Source organism: Rhineura floridana, chromosome 10, assembly GCF_030035675.1.
Source record: "Rhineura floridana isolate rRhiFlo1 chromosome 10, rRhiFlo1.hap2, whole genome shotgun sequence".
NCBI lineage: Eukaryota > Metazoa > Chordata > Lepidosauria > Squamata > Rhineuridae > Rhineura > Rhineura floridana.
In genome coordinates, this window is record NC_084489.1 from 35228564 (window position 1) to 35246068 (window position 17505).

The 17505-nt window shown below is 40.0% G+C and overlaps 1 protein-coding gene across 6 annotated transcripts in view; it reads left to right on the forward strand.

The window, feature by feature from the left end:
- TBC1D5 (TBC1 domain family member 5) overlaps positions 1-17505 on the forward strand; it is a 741088-nt gene that overhangs the window by 676203 nt on the left and 47380 nt on the right. For all 6 annotated transcript variants that reach the window (XM_061587418.1, XM_061587420.1, XM_061587415.1 and 3 more), the window contains 4 exons: positions 48-133; positions 3441-3676; positions 8192-8281; positions 13677-13840. In XM_061587418.1, coding sequence (XP_061443402.1) covers positions 48-133; positions 3441-3676; positions 8192-8281; positions 13677-13840 — 576 coding nt within the window. The remainder of the gene's footprint in view (positions 1-47; positions 134-3440; positions 3677-8191; positions 8282-13676; positions 13841-17505) is intronic.

Below are 17505 nucleotides of genomic sequence, written 5' to 3' on the forward strand. Positions count from 1 at the left end.
TTTTCAAATATTTTTACTTATACACTATGATATTTCTATGTCTTTAGAGAAATCCAAGACCTGTTACTTACCAGTTCCAACAAAATTTGGATTACTACAAAGCACGTGGAGCAGACTTGATGAATAAAACACGGTGAGCTTTTATCATATATTTGCCAAAAGAAATGTGCTTAGTAAACATTCTACACAGGGCGTTTTTTTTCATTTTGTGCTGGCAGCAATAGCACTTTTAGCAAGCCACGAGTACCAGCACCTCATTTTTTACCAAAAAAGGACTGGTTATACCAGCTAATATTCACTTGGGACATGTATATTAGAGGATGCTCCTGAGCAGAACTGCATAGGACTGCAACCATATTTAAAAAATAGGTGATTTCATGTAGCCCTCTTGACTAGTAGCCATTGGTAGGCTTGCCCTCCATGAATTGTAATTTTTTAATAAAGTTGCCCTGACATACATCCAAAATGTGTTTAATATTATTTATAGCCTTGTTTCTTTACAAATTTGACTCAGTTCAGCAGCTTTTACATCTCTTCCTTGATCCTGGGTGCCACTTAGGATTAGGTCCAGGGTCTCCAACCTGCTGGTCAGTTCCACAATCAACTGTTCTTAGGCACGGGCATTTAGGATTAGGGTATCAAGAAACATTGGTTTTTGTCAGTCCCAAGATCTCTTTGGAGTTCTGATTCATGCACATGCAGGCTCTACCTGTTCTGTACAGTGTCTGGAAATGTCCAGCATGTGAAGTGGTGTTCACAGGAAGCGTGCACTGACCCTGAGAAGAAGAAAACATAGGCAACTCCTGCTCATCCAGAATCCTTTCTCCATTCTAAGAAGAATGTATTGACCTTTTAGGCAAATGTTTGACTGGAAATGATTTCATATGCTTGAATATGGTTCTACTTACATGTCTTGACCAACAAGTTTGGCTTCCTGATGTGTTAGCAACCACAGGATCAAAGCAGGAGATAATGGGGGCCCTGTACTATGTGTTATATTTTGTTGGCCTGTTAGATCCTTACTTGAGTTTCCACCTTAGATCTATTGTGGGGTAGTGGTTTGATTATCAGGCTAGGACCAGAGAGACCCGTGTTCAACTGCCTTCCACTCCTCTAAAAAAGAAAAAGAAAAAAGGACCATTATTGATTCCCACTGCTGCCTGCTAAAATGGGGGACGGGGTCAGAATAGACCAACCAGGGCAGCAGAAGAAGGGTAGAAAGAGGCAGAGCAGGACAGTGGCAGCAGAAGGAAGAAAGCAGCAGATAAAGCAACGTAAGTGACAGCTCAAAGGGAACAGCCTGAGAGGTACAGGGGGCTCCAGAGAACACTTTGTCCAGGCTTCAAATCTGGCAGGGCTGCTGTTCTCAGTAGTTGCTCATGACAATTAGCACACATTTGTCAATTCATTAGCATACGTTCCAATGAGAGAAGCAAATGAAAATAAGATTTAGCCAGCAACCACAATTTATAAAATGGTGGTAAAACCTTTTCCCAGGGGCAAATTGATTGGAAAGGTCAGTTGCCAGCAACCAAATGGTTAAAGGGATGCTTGATTCCACCACCACCACCCCAGGTATCTATATATAAGAGTGGAAGACACAGGCTTGGCTTGGGGAATAAATCAGTGTACATTTCAGATAAGAGCTCCAGTGTTAATTTAATTGTTGCATTAATTAAGCATTCAATTAAGACCTAGGGCAAAACCTGTCCCCACAGCACACAAGAAACTACAATTTTCTCAGTACTGTAGATAACTGCAGTACCTCCAGGTTAATTTCTTTAAAACATGTATGTGCAAGTTCAACATATCAGCATGCCTACTTGAAACAAAGCTGATTAATTCCAAAGTGAGGTAAAGGGCATAAGATTTAACATCCTAACAGTGAAGTGTAATTTAAGAGAGTGAGTTTAGGCTTTTGTATTTCTCAGTATTGGGGAAGGGCACATCTAGATGGTCCTCAGCTTTTAAAATCAGCCAATCAACTTTTCAGAAAATCCTGCTATCTAGAATGATTATGAAGAGAAACTGAAGAGAAAGCAAAATCGACAGACTGTTACTTATTTTATTATTGTGATTCAAATTTGAATTACTTTATATGTTTTCAAAAAAAATTGCAGATTTTTAAAACACATAAATGTGCAATATTTGTAGAAAGTTTGTTTTTATAGTGGCTACATAATGAAAAGAAACATGTTTGAATCAGCTTTCTTAAACCAAGCATTTTCATATGAGCAAAAACTGCAGAGACAGAATCATTGCACAGCTTGTTTTAAAAATATACCATTGATATCCAAGGTCAATGGTGCTTATTGTGATGAAACAAAAATGTTTCTCCAGAGACTGAATTTGCATCTCCTTGACATTCATGTTTTTAAAGTAATACCTTGCTTTTAAATGTATTTCTTAATGACTGTGTAACATAATCAATCCCCATTTTTCTGGTGATTGTTTTGCGTTTTTTGTACATCTTGATGGTGAAGACATAGATATTGATCCTTGTTTGATGGCTGTAATCATCTCATATAGCAAAACATTCAAAGGTAGCAAAGAAAGAGACAGCACTAAATTTATCAAAAGTATCTCTTCCAGATCTAGCTTCCTGTCCCACTACTTGTTTGCTTAAACTGCAGCTTAGGAAGGTCACTATTTATGTCAAGGACACTGCAGGAGGAAACATAAAAAGTGAATGGAGCACCAAAATCATTGTTTGGGAAAAGAGAGTTCATAGCTGGTACACAGCCAGTCCGCTAAAAAGACCTGAATACCTCCATCTCAGCATCCTCCTGTCAACAGTGCTGCTGGAACTATTCCATTACAACTTAAGTAAAGGTAGCAAAGAAAGAGGCATATGCCTGCTGTTAGGTATGCAGTGGAGTTGGTTTTGCTCAAGGAGGCTTTCCTAGGATTATGATGTTATGTATACTGCTGCTGTTTTATATTGCTTTGTTGCTAGTTTTTCACTGTGTTTTATCTTGTTAACCTTTTATTATCTTACTATTTTATAAGCTGCCTTGTGTACTTTAGTAAAGGAAAGGTGGAGTATAAATTAAAACATCATCATCATCTCTAGGGAAGGGACAGGGATTTAGCATGCTCCTCTTTTCCTTCTCAGCAATGGCAAAGGCCGAGCCATAGTGTGCATGGGGATGTGGGTGTGGGGTTCTCTCTTCAGAATAGCCCAGCTTCCCTGACTCAGCTTGTGCTTTTCTGACATTAAAATGATTGGAGCAGCAAATTCATATCTATGATGCTGCTTTTTGGTGGCATCATGGGTTGGAAGGCAGAAACTGCCACCTACATGTCACGCGGAGGTCACTGTAACAGTCAGACATGAAGGGAAATTGTTGCTTCCATCTGAAAAAAAATATTTATGAGAGACGTTATTTATTTTTTCCCTATTGAATAAATGGTAGCCAGTTGCTTCTTTTATTTTACAGGGTCAGTGCCAAAGTCACTCCGCTGAACATAAATAAAGTTTCCAGTAGCTTACTGAATTTTGGCCGGAAGCTGATTTCCCCAGCCATAACATCAGGTGGTGCCACTGGGCCTGTTGTAGGAAGCAGTGGCAGCTTTTCTTCTGTTGCGGTGCCCATTAGGAGCACAGTGGAGTTCCCACAGCAGCAGCAACAGAGGATGATGAAATCTGAAAGTGTACCAGTTCAACTAAGCAAAGGTAAATATATGGTATTGCTTGTTTTTGAGACTGAATCTTGTACTAAACAAACCTGAGATGTTTTCAAACCAATATTTGGGCAGTTATATCAAATTTACCTGTGAATGTCAGTCTTGCTCACCTTCTCAGCTCTTGACCATGTTTTACGTCTCTTCTAAACTAATTCTTTCTTCAGTTTTCCTCCCACTCTCTAATTTCTGCCTCTTGTTTGCCTTCTTTCCCTGTTACTGCCTCTTCCAACCCTCTTTACTGAACCCCATTACTTGCTTATTCTGGCTGCTTCCTTCTCAAGTCTCTGCCACCTGGTTACTTAGACACTGACCTGCTTCTATAATCTTTTCCTGCATTCGTTACCTGTCCTGCCCCTCTGGATCAGAGCAAATATGCTTCTGGGACAGAGTAACCTCTGTCAATCATTGCCACCACATTTATCATCGCTACCACATATCCCTCAATGCTTTATAAAATAGATTTTCAATATTGGAAAGGGTTATTTTAAATACAGTCATTGATTTTGTTTGCCCTGATAAACACTATTTCAATTTTGCCAAATGTAGAGGTGGCCTATTTTGAAGATACTGTGATTATACGTTGGCATATTTTGATTATTTATACTTAATAGTCGTGGAGAAACTACTAAATTTAACAAGATGTTGGTGGTCCATTTCACTTCCGTTAATCTAATAGGCTGGATCACTTGCTCTGTAGTAGCTGTGGAGAAGTGTTCCTGTATTTTGTGACTGCAGATGGGGTATGATAGATATTGTTCAGTTCACATGTCTTTTTCAGTTTAAGTTTTATATTCTTTTTACAATTAATGCCAATAACATGAAAGCATACCTTAGCACAATAACTATATAGTCCACACTCTTCCAAAAATTCTCATTCCAAAGAAGTAGATCCCACACTCAACCAGATGACCATGTGTCTATCTCCCACACACATACATAATGCGCATGCACAAACACGCACACAGACACACACACACACAAGTGCTCTGCCAGACCTTTGGTCACTATTAATAGAAACCCCACAGGCCTTAAAGAACAGAATGCTGTTACTCCTCACTGTTCCTCCTGTGCTCAGAGGGGAGAGGTTACGAATGAACTATCACTCCCTGTAAAGGTAGGTGGCACAGGCTATCTTTCTATTAGGACAGAGTACCCAACCCTAGGATGCCAGAAATACTAAAATTGTTTCTGCTGATACTCACATGAGTTTGTCCTCATAATCAACTACATGACATTTGACTAATTTTTTTAAAGACATACTTTTTTTAGTGAACTTGAATAATGTTAGTTTCTGAGTTTTAATATTTTTATTTTTAACTTGGAACTCTGTTTCGTATAGTAAAAGTAATCAAGAAGTTGCTGTTATTTATTAACATTCTTGTAACATTTCTTTTTTCTTTGTCTTTTTGAACAAGATTTTTAAGCATGCTCGGACTCCACGCCACCAAATTGCCTTGCATCTGTTGATGATGATGATAATCTATTCATTCTATTTCAAAAAAATAAAAAACCTTCTGCTTTTATTTATTTATTTATTTATTTTATTTTATTTATATACCGCCCCATACAAATTCATTGCATTCACTGTAAATGCCTTAGATTCATGGTGATACTTTAAAATATGACTAATCTTTCTATATTAAAATTAATTCATATAGAGGTCTGGCTTCACTGTTGTTTAATAACACCCTGTTTGGTCTTCCTTTCGTTAGTTCTAAAGTACCATTGATCACGTAAAGGCAACCCCAGATAACCCAGCCACAATTAGATTTTGTTAAAAGTGTTCTGAGGACAGGTCACCCAAATATGGATTTGAAAGACCACTGTCAGGTTTGTTAAAGTCTTCCAAAGTGTTGCTGTTAACTTAATAGCAGTCCCCAAACTGGCTGTTCACTATTTGAAGAGAAGAGTCACATCCATCATAATGTGTGTGGGAATCTCTGTGGGATAATGAGGATTTATTTTATTTAACCTTCTTATATGCATCTTTATCCTGTTCCTTTAAAAATTCAAAAGCTCACAAAATCTAGTTACAAGCCACCACCATTCCAACTTTATAAGACATTTGGGACATCTCACTTTTTCTTAAAAGAGTCCAACATGTATCTGCCATTAACATGAACACAGCAAAGCATTTAAGCATGTTTAGGGAGAGGGTGCTTAAATCTAAAGGCACATTCATAGAGTAAAATAGGGGGGGGAGTTTATTTCTTTAGGAAATTGGAAACTATATAGTATTCATGCATATGGGAAAAGAAGATGTTTTAAGCAGATTTTCATTATCCTAAATGTAAATGTACTGCCTTCAAGTTGATTACGACTTATGGCGACCCTATGAATAGGGTTTTCATGAGGCTGAGAGGCAGTGACTGGCCCAAGGTCACCCAGTGAGCTTCATGGCTGGGTGGGGATTCGAACCCTGGTCTCCCAGGTCATAGTCCAACACCTTAACCACTACACCACACTTATCCTAAGCTGGAACAAAAGCTAAAGTTCATAGTGCATAGTTCTAAATTTCAAGGACTTATAAATCCATTTTCCCAAACCATATCAGGACACTGAAAGGTTGTCACTTGCCTCCATGAGTTCCAAGTTAATGGAATAGAAACAAGCGATTTTACTCAACAGTAAGAAAACTACAACTGAAAATCCAGTCTGCAAATCTGTTTCGAATCTCTGATGTCCCATTCTTTAGGGAAAACCTGTCAGGATGGGGAGAAAGGATGGCCAACCAACAGTGTGCATGAGAGTTAAAAACCAAGCAAGCCAGGCAAGGTATTCCCCTCCCGTCCCCCATGAAAAACGTTTGTCTAGCAACAAAGGATTAGAACTTCAAATGCAGGAATTCCATGAAAGGAGGACAGACAAAAATCATCATAATCATCATCATACGATTTCCAGACCAGATATGGTCAGTAAGAAGTTGTAACAAAAAGGATTTCATGGAAGAAAATGGAATATAACAAATGCAACTTCTTGTAACTGGATTTGCTAGATTGCTGGCCAAAAAAAATAAGTTTTTTTTGTAATGTGGAAACTGGCCAGACCTTAGAAATCATGACAGTTATTGGCCTGGTTTGTGACAATGACATGCTAGGCAATGTGGTAAATTTAGGCAATTACTAGACTAGTATTCAGGATTTGACTTACCTTCCATTGTCACATGGAGTAGCAGGGCTATAATAAGTTTATATAGCAAACAGTCACAGAAGCCACATAACTGGCCACAAGTCTTGCAGATACTTATGAGGGTGCATTTATTTCCACATGAAGCATGCAAGGGGGTTGAATGTTTGCACTAATCCCATAATTTAGATTTATGTGAGAGACATATTGGGAGAATGAATAGAAGGGACAAAAATATAAGAAAAGCAAGATAAGGAAAAGAACAAAGGAAGAGATTATGCACTTGAAGGAAAGGGACATATTAGATTTCATATCTTCAGCACTTTCAAGTTCAATCTACCAGCCAATGTGCACAATGCTCTATTGGTCCCATTCCATTGATCTGTAACAGTGCTGTAAATGTTGGACTACAAAAATATGTATGTCATATTAAAACTCATTATTAAAAAAAATCAGAATACTTGATAAAATCTAAAGTACAGCTAGACTATTTTCTTTTTTTGTCTTGGGTGTAGTGATTCATTATATTAGCATTATCTGTTGAGCAATTCACACTGTAGTAAGGGCCGAAATATTTAGTTGACTGGTGTATTAACCCTAATAATATTATGTTTGATGTTTGGGGGATTATTATAAATAAATATTTTAGGTTGCAGTTCTGTACCCACTTGCCTGGGAGTAAACCTCATTGAGTTCAATGGGACATACTTCTTAGTATTGTGCTGTTAATTATCAGCAATTTACACCTTTTCTCACTGGAAAATTTGTGTACTATTCTGAATTCCTGCTATGGAAATACCAACTATAAAATCCCAATTGATCTGTAATATTACAGATGGTTTAGTCAAGTATCCAGGTACTGAAGACTACATAACTGTTATATAATCAGCTTATTCTGTTACTTAATGATAATAATAATTTAATGCTTCCTTTCATGTTTGGCATATATTTGAGAAGTGTAATCTGAAGTTGGATATGAGTGTTATCCTAAAACTTTGCATAGAAAGTATCTCTGGTAGTGTTACTAAGATCTTTGTCTACCATGTTTTACAGGGTTCAAAAAATGTGTATTTTCTTTTTAAGATTTTGCAAGTTGTTCAGTAACATTCTAACAAATAAACTCTGTGTTGGGGGTGGAAGTGTAAGGGGTACAAGAGAGGGAAGGGAATAGGGCTCGGGTGTATTGTCTCAAGTTGACATCAGAGGGAAGTAAAATGGAAGAATCAGACAGCTGTTGGGCATATATCTCAAGGAAAGCAGACTAAATGTCAAATACTGCAATTTTAAGAGAGCAGCATCTTTTTCCATTCATACAAAAATGGGAAGACTTAACTTATTTCTGTTACTGTAAAGACTTTTTTTTAACTTTATTTACTAGGAGATATAGTTACAGGCAGTGATGCTCAAGTGTCGGTTCCTGTCCAGAATCTAAGTGCCCTCCAAGGGACAGTTGCTACAGCAACACATGGTATGTTTTTATCTGTAACATTGTTATTGGGGACCCCATCTGTGGTGGTGTCATTTCCAGTGTGTGCCATACATTGTCCTTCCACTAAGTGGTGCTGTTGTTTAAAAAAAAAGAAAGTTCTTTTATTTCATCACCATATGGGCTGTGCTCCATGTGGTTCCTATATTGTGTGTCAGCTTCCTTCTCTACAAAAATTTTGTGTCAAGGTTTTTTAATATTCAGTTTCATATAATAGCATACTATTCAGGCCCACTATAGCACTTTTGATTTAGGACTTCTGGACACAGTATTTTCTTCTCTTAGCCTACAGGACTTTTTTTTCAACTAAGAGCCTGTATCTGAAATATTTAAATTCAATTTTTGAATGCTTGCCCAGGTAAAAGTTTCCCTGCATGTACTAAATTAGCGTTCCTGAGAAGCTAAACTAGAATTTTTCTCCCCAATATGCTTAGTTTTCTCCTTATGACAGTTTTAATGTGGAGAAGAGCATTATTACATGAACACACGGGATTGTATCCAACTAAGTTATACTCTGAATAGACCCACTGAAATTCATAGGCTGTTTGCCATGTTCATTAATTTCAATGGGTCTACTCTGAGTAGGACTGATGTTGGAAAGAGCCCATAGCTCTGCTCTTTAATAGCCACACTGAATTAGAGCAAAAGCAGACAACTACACTTTTTTTTTTAGCTCTCTATATTTTTAAGTAAAGGTGCTTAAGTAGTTTAGAACTATACTGAGTTGTTTTTCTGATTCTGTATTTCTTCTGTCTCCGTCTTTCAGAAACAATTGGTGATACGAGATTTTGCCACTTGCTTTGTTGATAGGTGGATAGATATTGGCCTTGGCAATATGTAAAAATTGTCCCCAAAATATGTTCCATAAAATAGAACCGGTACACCTCCCAAAAGTAGACTGTTCACACTTTCTTCCATGCAGATCATGCAATTTACCCTGCTTCTGCAAGTTTTTAGCAGATTTTCTCAGCTGGCAATTTAAATAGTTCAGCTGATCTTGTAATCATTGATTGATCTCCAAGTATAAAAGCTAGTTTATAAAGAGTTCTTTAGCACTTTTGACCTGCAAGTACATGCAGACTCGGCTCAGACTTAACCCTAAGCCAGACTATGGCTTGGCGTAAATGAGCAAAATGTGGGCTCCCAGTGAGAAGATAATGGATGTTTTGCTCCTCCTCTGGTTCTACTACTGCCACACTGCTGGGAACTAAACCATGGTTTTGTTTAGCATTGCATCTGAATCTGGTTTATCTCACTCCACACAAACCACAAGTTGTAGCCAGGGTTTGTTCTAATACCTCTTCACCATATTGCCTCTTGAAGTATTTAACAGTAGGCTCAAGAATGAAGCATAGGAATTTATCAAGAGAACGTTCACAAATACAGACTGGACTGTAAAGGGAGGGGATTTTATTCCCACCTACCTACTAGAAAACCCAATTACCGATATTTCTTAGTATGTATTCTTTCATTTTATTGGAAGCATGGCATCAGCAATTGGCATGATAAAGCACCTGCTGAAGATCTCATAAGGGAATAACTGCCAAATGGAGACACACAGTAGAGGAATCAGCCAAAGCTGGTGGGGCCAAAAAGAATGTGAGAGTTGTACCTTCTCCCCTCTTTGTCTTTACACTTTCCTTCTGAGCATGTATCTTAGCATGTATCCCTTTGCCTTGATTGAAACTATGAGCAGAGATATCTGGCATGAACTGTCAGCATTACTGCCAACTCAATCACACTATTTTATTTTCAGACCTGAAGGTTAGCAGGGAATAGATGCTAGGAACATAGGAAGCTGCCTTTATACTGAGTCAGACCATTTGTCTATCTAGCTCATTGCTGTCTATACTGGTTGGCAGTGGCTCTTCATGATTTCAGATGGAGTTATCTGAAATTGTCCCCATCCTTCAACTCTAACTAAAGCCCTGTTTAGGAGTTCAAGAAACCTCCTTGCAACATGTCGCTGTATGTATTAGTGCATATTAAAGTACTGTAGTCTCCCAAGATGATTTATTATAATATATTAACCCTGTTCAGGAGTTTCCCTCACACAACAGGGAAACCTGTGAGGTGATTAGCGCCACCCCTGACATCCACATCTATAGTGCCAACATGTGCATGAAGGCATCTTCACTTGTGCATCTGTATGAACAAAGGTGTCCATACTTTCTGGAATCCCAGTTGTGCAGGATTCCAGATTGCATGGAAGCCTGTGCATGTGTGTGGTGCCTCAGTGCAAAATTTTATGTTGTACATTCTGCTTATCAACAAGTGTGACAATGGAGGGCAGGTCTAGTCTCTCCCCTTCACGCATTTGTCCAGCTTCTGAATAGGGCTGTGAACGGTGACACTTCTGTACAGACACTGCCTGTAATTTCCATGCCTGCTTGCAATAAATGGAGTGCGTGCAATGACCAAAAAAAGAAAGAAACTTCCTTGCGATTGGGAAGCCTTCCTGCAATCGGGAACCCTGCATGATCAAGACTCTCAACTGTGGGAAGGATTTTACATGCATTCACTAAATACATGAAGAATCTCCCTTCAGACCTTCTGCCCAGTGCACAAAGGACTTGAGGCTGCAGCCAGTAAAGTCAGGGACATTGCCAGGGAGGTGAGCATACACAGCCCGCTCTCCCTCAGCATGTTTTCTGGCAAATCCTTGAATAGGGCTTAAGATCCCCTTCTGTCCATTCTACCTGGCAAAGAGTTCTGTGTTGTTTGAAGACTTGCATATGCATTCTGCAACAGATGGTGATCTGCAACAACTTATTTTGAATCTAGTTCTGTATTACATGTGAGGCCTACTTCACTTGTTATTATACAGCCACAAGAGTGGCTGTATACTATAGCCAGCGTGGATTTTTCACATTCCGCAGTGTTAAATTGAAAATACCCCCATGCCATTCTGATGCTTCCCATAAGCTCATTTCAAAACAAAACCTATAGTCTTGAACTCAGAAACACTTGCTTAACAACCCTCTCAATTTTCGTGGTGATACACAAAACAGTCAGAGACAATCGAAAGTTCAAAGTGTAAAAAAAGAGAGAGAGAAACCAGTCCCCTTTTGAACTGATTTTGGTCAGAATTTTCATAATGTGTTGAAATTAATTAGAAATCAGCCAAGTTCACAGAGTACTTGCAATCCTATTACTGACCTTCCCCCATACTCTGACCTTCATCTTCTGCAGTTTAAAAGTTAAAAAAATGCCTGGCTGATTTTTAATTAATTTAAGAAATTTTGGCTGGAACCCTATGATAATGTTGGGCATGCTCAGTAAGACCAACTATCAGCGTTCTAAAAGCCAGACTCACAGCTGCTTCGCTTGCCTATTCAGGGGGCCACACCCACACCAGACTTTGATTTCACTTGAGACAGTCGTGGCTTCCCCCAGAGAATCCTGAGAAGTGTATTTTGTGAAGGGGGCTGAGAGGAGACTCCTGTTCCACTGAGAGAGCTCCAGTGGCCAGACTGGTTTAACAGTGAGCCACTCTGATTGAAGCTCTGCGAGTGGAACAGGTCATCTCCTAGCAACTCTCAGCACCCTTCACTAACTACACTTCCCAGGATTCTTTGGGAGAATCCATGACTGTCTAAAGGGAAATAAAGGTCTGGTGTGGATGTGGCCAGGGACAGCTTTGGTTTAAATTTGGGTGGGAAGCTACATGTGCCTGCTGTAGAATAAAAAGGTGAGGGAAACGCTGAAAAGCAATGATACTGTTCACAATGTTTTCCTTTTGGAAAGGTAAGGGGCTTCCCCTCTGCCCAGTGCCCACCCACCCAATCTACTCCCCTCCCTGCCCCTCCCCCAGGTCAGTGTTGGACTATGACCTGGGAGACCAGGGTTCAAATCCCCACACAGCCATGAAGCTGACTGGGTGACCTTGGACCAGTCACTGCCTCTCAGCCTCAGAGGAAGGCAATGGTAAAACCACCTCTGAATACCATTTACCATGAAAACCCTATTCAAAGCGTTGCCAGAAGTCCGGTCGACTTGAAGGCAGTCCATTTCCATTTTCAAACATGATTGCACAGAAATAAATCCAATTGAACTCAAAAAGTATGCAAATGATCAAACTAGGGTTGCGAGGCTCAGCCTCCAAGAGGTCTTCTGTATCTTTAAAAGTTGTACAGGAGGAACGGAGAATTTCACCTTGTGGTTTTTCCCATTACAATATTGCAAGAAAACCTGTACTTGGCTGCATTTTCTCTTCTCTTAAAGATACAGAATCATTCTCAGGCCCTGAGCCTGGCAACCCTAGATCAAACCCACCCTCCCTTCTCCCTCCTATTCCCTCCCCCTTGTCCCTTCCCTCCCCCTTCCTTTGTTATTTGTAATCATTTTAGATAAACACACAAACTACACCATCGTAAAGCTAGTCTCATATCGGACTCTGTCTTAAGCTCCAAAGACCACAGATGCAAGTGGAGATTTAGTTATGCAATGGTTACTTCTCTTTCTCCAACATTGGACCTGAGTTAATGAAGATTTCAATATTTCTTTTTTAAGCACATATTTATTTCTGTTATAACTTCATTATAGAATTAAGGCTATACAAAGGGAACTTCAACAAAATATTGCAATATGGAATGTCCAGGGTTCTAGCCAGACAGGCACATCCTCTTTCAGGAAGCTCCATTCCACATCTCTGGTTTTCTATTTCTCCTCCCCTTCTAACAGATCACCAGCATTCCATGCCAACTGAGCATGCTCAGTTCTTTTTTCGAGGGTTCTGGTCCCTTAAGGTTTCTTTTTTAAAGATTTGCTCATGCACAGTGCAAACCTTATGGATCCCCCGAGCTTGCTGATATCTTTCTCTTTTTCTTGAATGGTGCTGTTTTGGCTTCTTAAGGATCAGCTTGCAAAATGAGCTCATTATTGATACATAGGATTCCCATGAGCTATATGCATCTATTTTGTTCTTTTCTTACCAACACCTCCATCATGCCACCACTTCGCTGCTTGTCTCCAAATTTCTCATCTAGCAAAACTTAAAAACTCTGGATTTGGAAAGGAGAGGAGGAAAGAAATTGAGGGTTTTTTTACATTGCTGTGCAGAGATCAATTACTGAATATGGACTTCTCATAGGGCAATGTCTCTGTTTCTTGCAATAGATTTGTTTTATGTGTTCAACTTTGTAGCTGTCTGGTAGAGAGTGTGCATTGCAGAGACCTGGCACTATACAGACCTGTGTGTCTCACAGTAGCACTTCATATCTCCCCCTGTGTGTGGACAGATGTGCTTTGATGTCACCAAATCTCACTCTGTGTTATCTGTTCATGAAAGTTACTAGGTGACATTTCAGATAGGGAGCTCTTTGATGGCAGTGTTTTCCATTGATAGTTTTTTTGCTTCCTTCTGTTTGCTTTACAGGGCAGAGTTCAAAAAATGTCAGCTCTTCTCCAAGCATTGACAGTTTGTCTGGAGGACGTGAATACACAGGGTCTCCACCTCTGTCTGCAACCAAGAAAGAGTCCTTTTTCAATACTATTTCCCATTCTCGGTCACACAGCAGAAGTATTAGTAAAAAAGAGGCTGTAAGTCCCTACTACTTGTTGTGTCACATATTGCCTAACTTCTTTGCAATGGTCTGCTTTTTTCATTCAGGAACCTACTTATGTATGTAGGCAGGCACATATCACATGACAGGAGCTGAAACACAGGAGAAATCTGCTGATAACTTTTATAGAGGATTGTTTCCCCTGTTCTCCAGTTCTCTGTGTTTCTTTGTTCATGAATCCTCTGAACATCCCCAATCTCCTTTAAAAAAGAGAATCACCTTGCTCTCTCAGTATACTTCCGGGCTACACCTGAATTTGATTATTTGATATTCTATGGGTTCTCTATACTCATATTGGCATCCATGCTTGGTTTCAGCAGCTGGTGAAGCCACAGCACCCTGGCAGGGTCTACTGGCACTGACAACTGATCTGCCCTCTCCTCCCTCCACCCCTAGCCCTGTGTTTTAAATTCCTCACAATGTCCCCCATGTGTAGCATTGCACTGGAACATTTGGGACATGTTAAATGGCAGCTCACAGCCATCCACTGCTGCCAACAGGAAAATCAGTGGCCAAGGACCCACTGGTGTAGAAAGTGGCCCACTAGGGGCCACTTCGATGAGTGCCTCCTCATATCTTGCACCAGTCCTGTTGGCAACACATTCCTCTTCTCTGATTTTGCTTCTGTGATGCCAGAGAAGCTTATGTGGCACCAGTGAAGTTGTGAGGGAAAGTGGGGCAGAACATGGAAAAGTGTGTCCAATTGCCTCTGAAGCCCTCTCATGTCCTCCTTTAATGCAGCCTTTTTTGCTCATGTTGTATTGCACAAGCAGTGAGAGGGGCAAGGCAGTCGTGGCTATCCATAATGCAAAGCAACAACAGCAGCACTGCTAGCATTGCTACTCCTTCCAAAATTGAGGAGATATAGGAGGGGAAAACATTGTTTCTCCTACCTCAATGAATGGTGCAACACAGGCTTTTCTTATAAGGTGTCCCTTGAAAAATGCTTGGCACCTGGTCTTTTGCCACTGTGCGGCAGATCATAGAATCACTGTTATAATGGCACTTCTAATTTATTATTAGACATTTTAATCAATAACAATGTAATATATCACCAAAATTGATGTTCCAATAAGATAAGTGACATGAAAGAAAGGATTGAGGTTCTTCTTTAAGGTATTTTTTCTTTAAAATGAAATATATCATAACTTGAAAATTATCAAAACTTAATTTTGTACAACATCTTTTGGTATCTTACTGGAAGGTAGGATTGCACCATCATCTCTACATTCACTCCAAAAGGGGCTCAGTCCTTTGCATGTGCTCCAAGCTAGTACACAGCAAGGATCAACATTTTCTAGGTATTTGGGTGCCCACCCCTACCTTCCCCAGGTCAGGAGAAGGAGAAGAGAGCAGCTGCAAAGGTGTAACATTCTGGCAACCAGCACCCTCCTATAGTGGAAATTAATGTATAGTGTCACTTTCCCACTTGGGACTGTGGAATGTGTATTTATTTATTTGTGTTTTTTTTTTAAATTATATCCTGCCAAATTTTCAACAACAAAAAATCAAGATGGCTAACAATGGTGTGGGACCGCAATACCTTGTGGAACGCCTCTCCCGCTATGAACCTACCCGTTCACTTCGTTCAGTATCTAAGGCCCTCCTCTGGGTACCAACTCACCAGGATGCCCGGAGGACTGTTACTAGATCTAGGGCCTTTTCTGTGGTGGCCCCCGAATTATGGAACAGCTTACCGGAGGAAATACGCCTGGCGCCTACGATTCTTTCTTTTAGGCGCCAGGTTAAGACCTGGCTATACTCCCAGGCATTTTAATGTTTAATGCTTTATGTTTAATGTTTTTAGTTTAATGTGTTCCTTTGTTACTGATTTTATTCTATATTGTATTTTAATCTCATTTTGTACACCGCCCAGAGAGCTATTAGCTATGGGCGGTCTAGAAATGAAAATAAATAAATAAATAAAATAAATCCAAACATCACACATCTCATTCCCTAGCCTCAGTCATAAGTCCAGAGTGTTGACATAAAGAACCTAAACCACATAATTTCCAAGGCAGCTATTAAAACTAAAACATCAGAAATAAAAACAGTCACAGTCCTTTTTAAACACAGTGGAAGCCTTTTTAAACAGCCACAGTTTTGCCAGCTACCTGAAACAATAGTATGTTCCTTGATAGTCAAGAAAGCTTTGCCAAGGAGCTAAAACCACCTCCACCTCTCCCCATTCTGCCTTGAGTAACTTGAGAGAGCCTTTGAAGTTTGGGAGAAGGCAGGTGTACATTGTGGAGGATGCTTGAGCTGCAGCCAAGTGGGGCATTGCTTGTAGCAGGCTACAAACAGGACCTACTCAACCCACATGTCCTTTTGAATAATCAAACAGAGGAGCTCACTTTTATGAACTCCCCTTTTTTAATTTCTTGTGACATCCTTATAATACTAAAAAGTGTTGTGAAATTGAAACCGGGTTCTTAAAGCAAGTTTAGGAACATACTTAGGGTCCTTTTAATCCAGCTTGGTGGCAGATGCTCATCACACAAAACATTTGGGGAAGAGGGAAGTATGTGAGAGAGTGGAGGCAGTGAACAACACCCCAGATCCTACTACTTGTTTCCTGTATCTTAACCCTGTGTCTAAATGGTAAGTGTCCTGCTAGCCACGGGCCAAAAAATTAGCTTTTAACAATGTTTATTACAACTATCCAAAGCAGCAAACAATTGCTTAATTGAAGAAAGTACCTACATTCTCCTGTGCATGTAAGATGATCTCAGGTGGATTTTGAGCACTACCTTGTGGTTGAAGGCAGAATAGCACTGTTTGATTTTTCCTGCTTCTTCTAGCTTCCCCTTAGCCTCAGGAAAACAGTTCTATTCTGCCTTCACTGTGTGTGGTCGAATTCTTCATGCTCTCTGCTCGCTTCTGTGATTCTCCCCTTCTTTCAGGCTGGTATTCCATGTTTGGTGTGGTTCTTTAGATTTGTGTTCATGTTCTGTCTGCTTCTATACTAACAACAACAAAAAATTCCACCTCCACTCTATCCAGATTGATTAAGGCTTGCATTTCCTTAGTGTACACCAGTCAGAATTTGCAGCCACCAGCTAAGATCATGGCACATTCTACCAGGTCAGCGGCCACCTCAGCAGCTTTCTCTCTTCATGCACCGCTTCGTGAGATGCGTAGAGCAGCCACTTGGGCTGTTCCCAACATTTTTATCAAATATTTCAAGGTTGATTGATACATATGCCTCGGCTGAGGCAGCCTTTGGGAGACGGGTCCTGCAGTACATTCTCCTGAAGTCATAGGCAGCCCTGTTGCCCACCTTTTATGGGTCAGATTGGGTATGTCCCACCATGCACAGGAGAAGAGACCTTTGGTCTTACCGTAAAATGGTCCCCTACGTGCATGTAAAAGATTGTCTCAGGGCCTCTCCCTACTTGGCTAGGGCTGCCTCTTGGTACTGTACTGTCGTTGAAGATGTCATGGATTATATATGTGGCATGTTCCTTCCTCATTTTCTGTCTTCTTGAATGAAGAAAGTGCTGTTTGTTTGGTTTGCATGCGCTATTATGGTTCTATGTTTTTTCCATGTTATGTGTGGCTTGTCATTTGAGAACTCATTTGAGGCTAAGGGGAAGCTAGAAGAAGTAGGAAAAATTGAACATTGCTATTCTGCCTTCAACC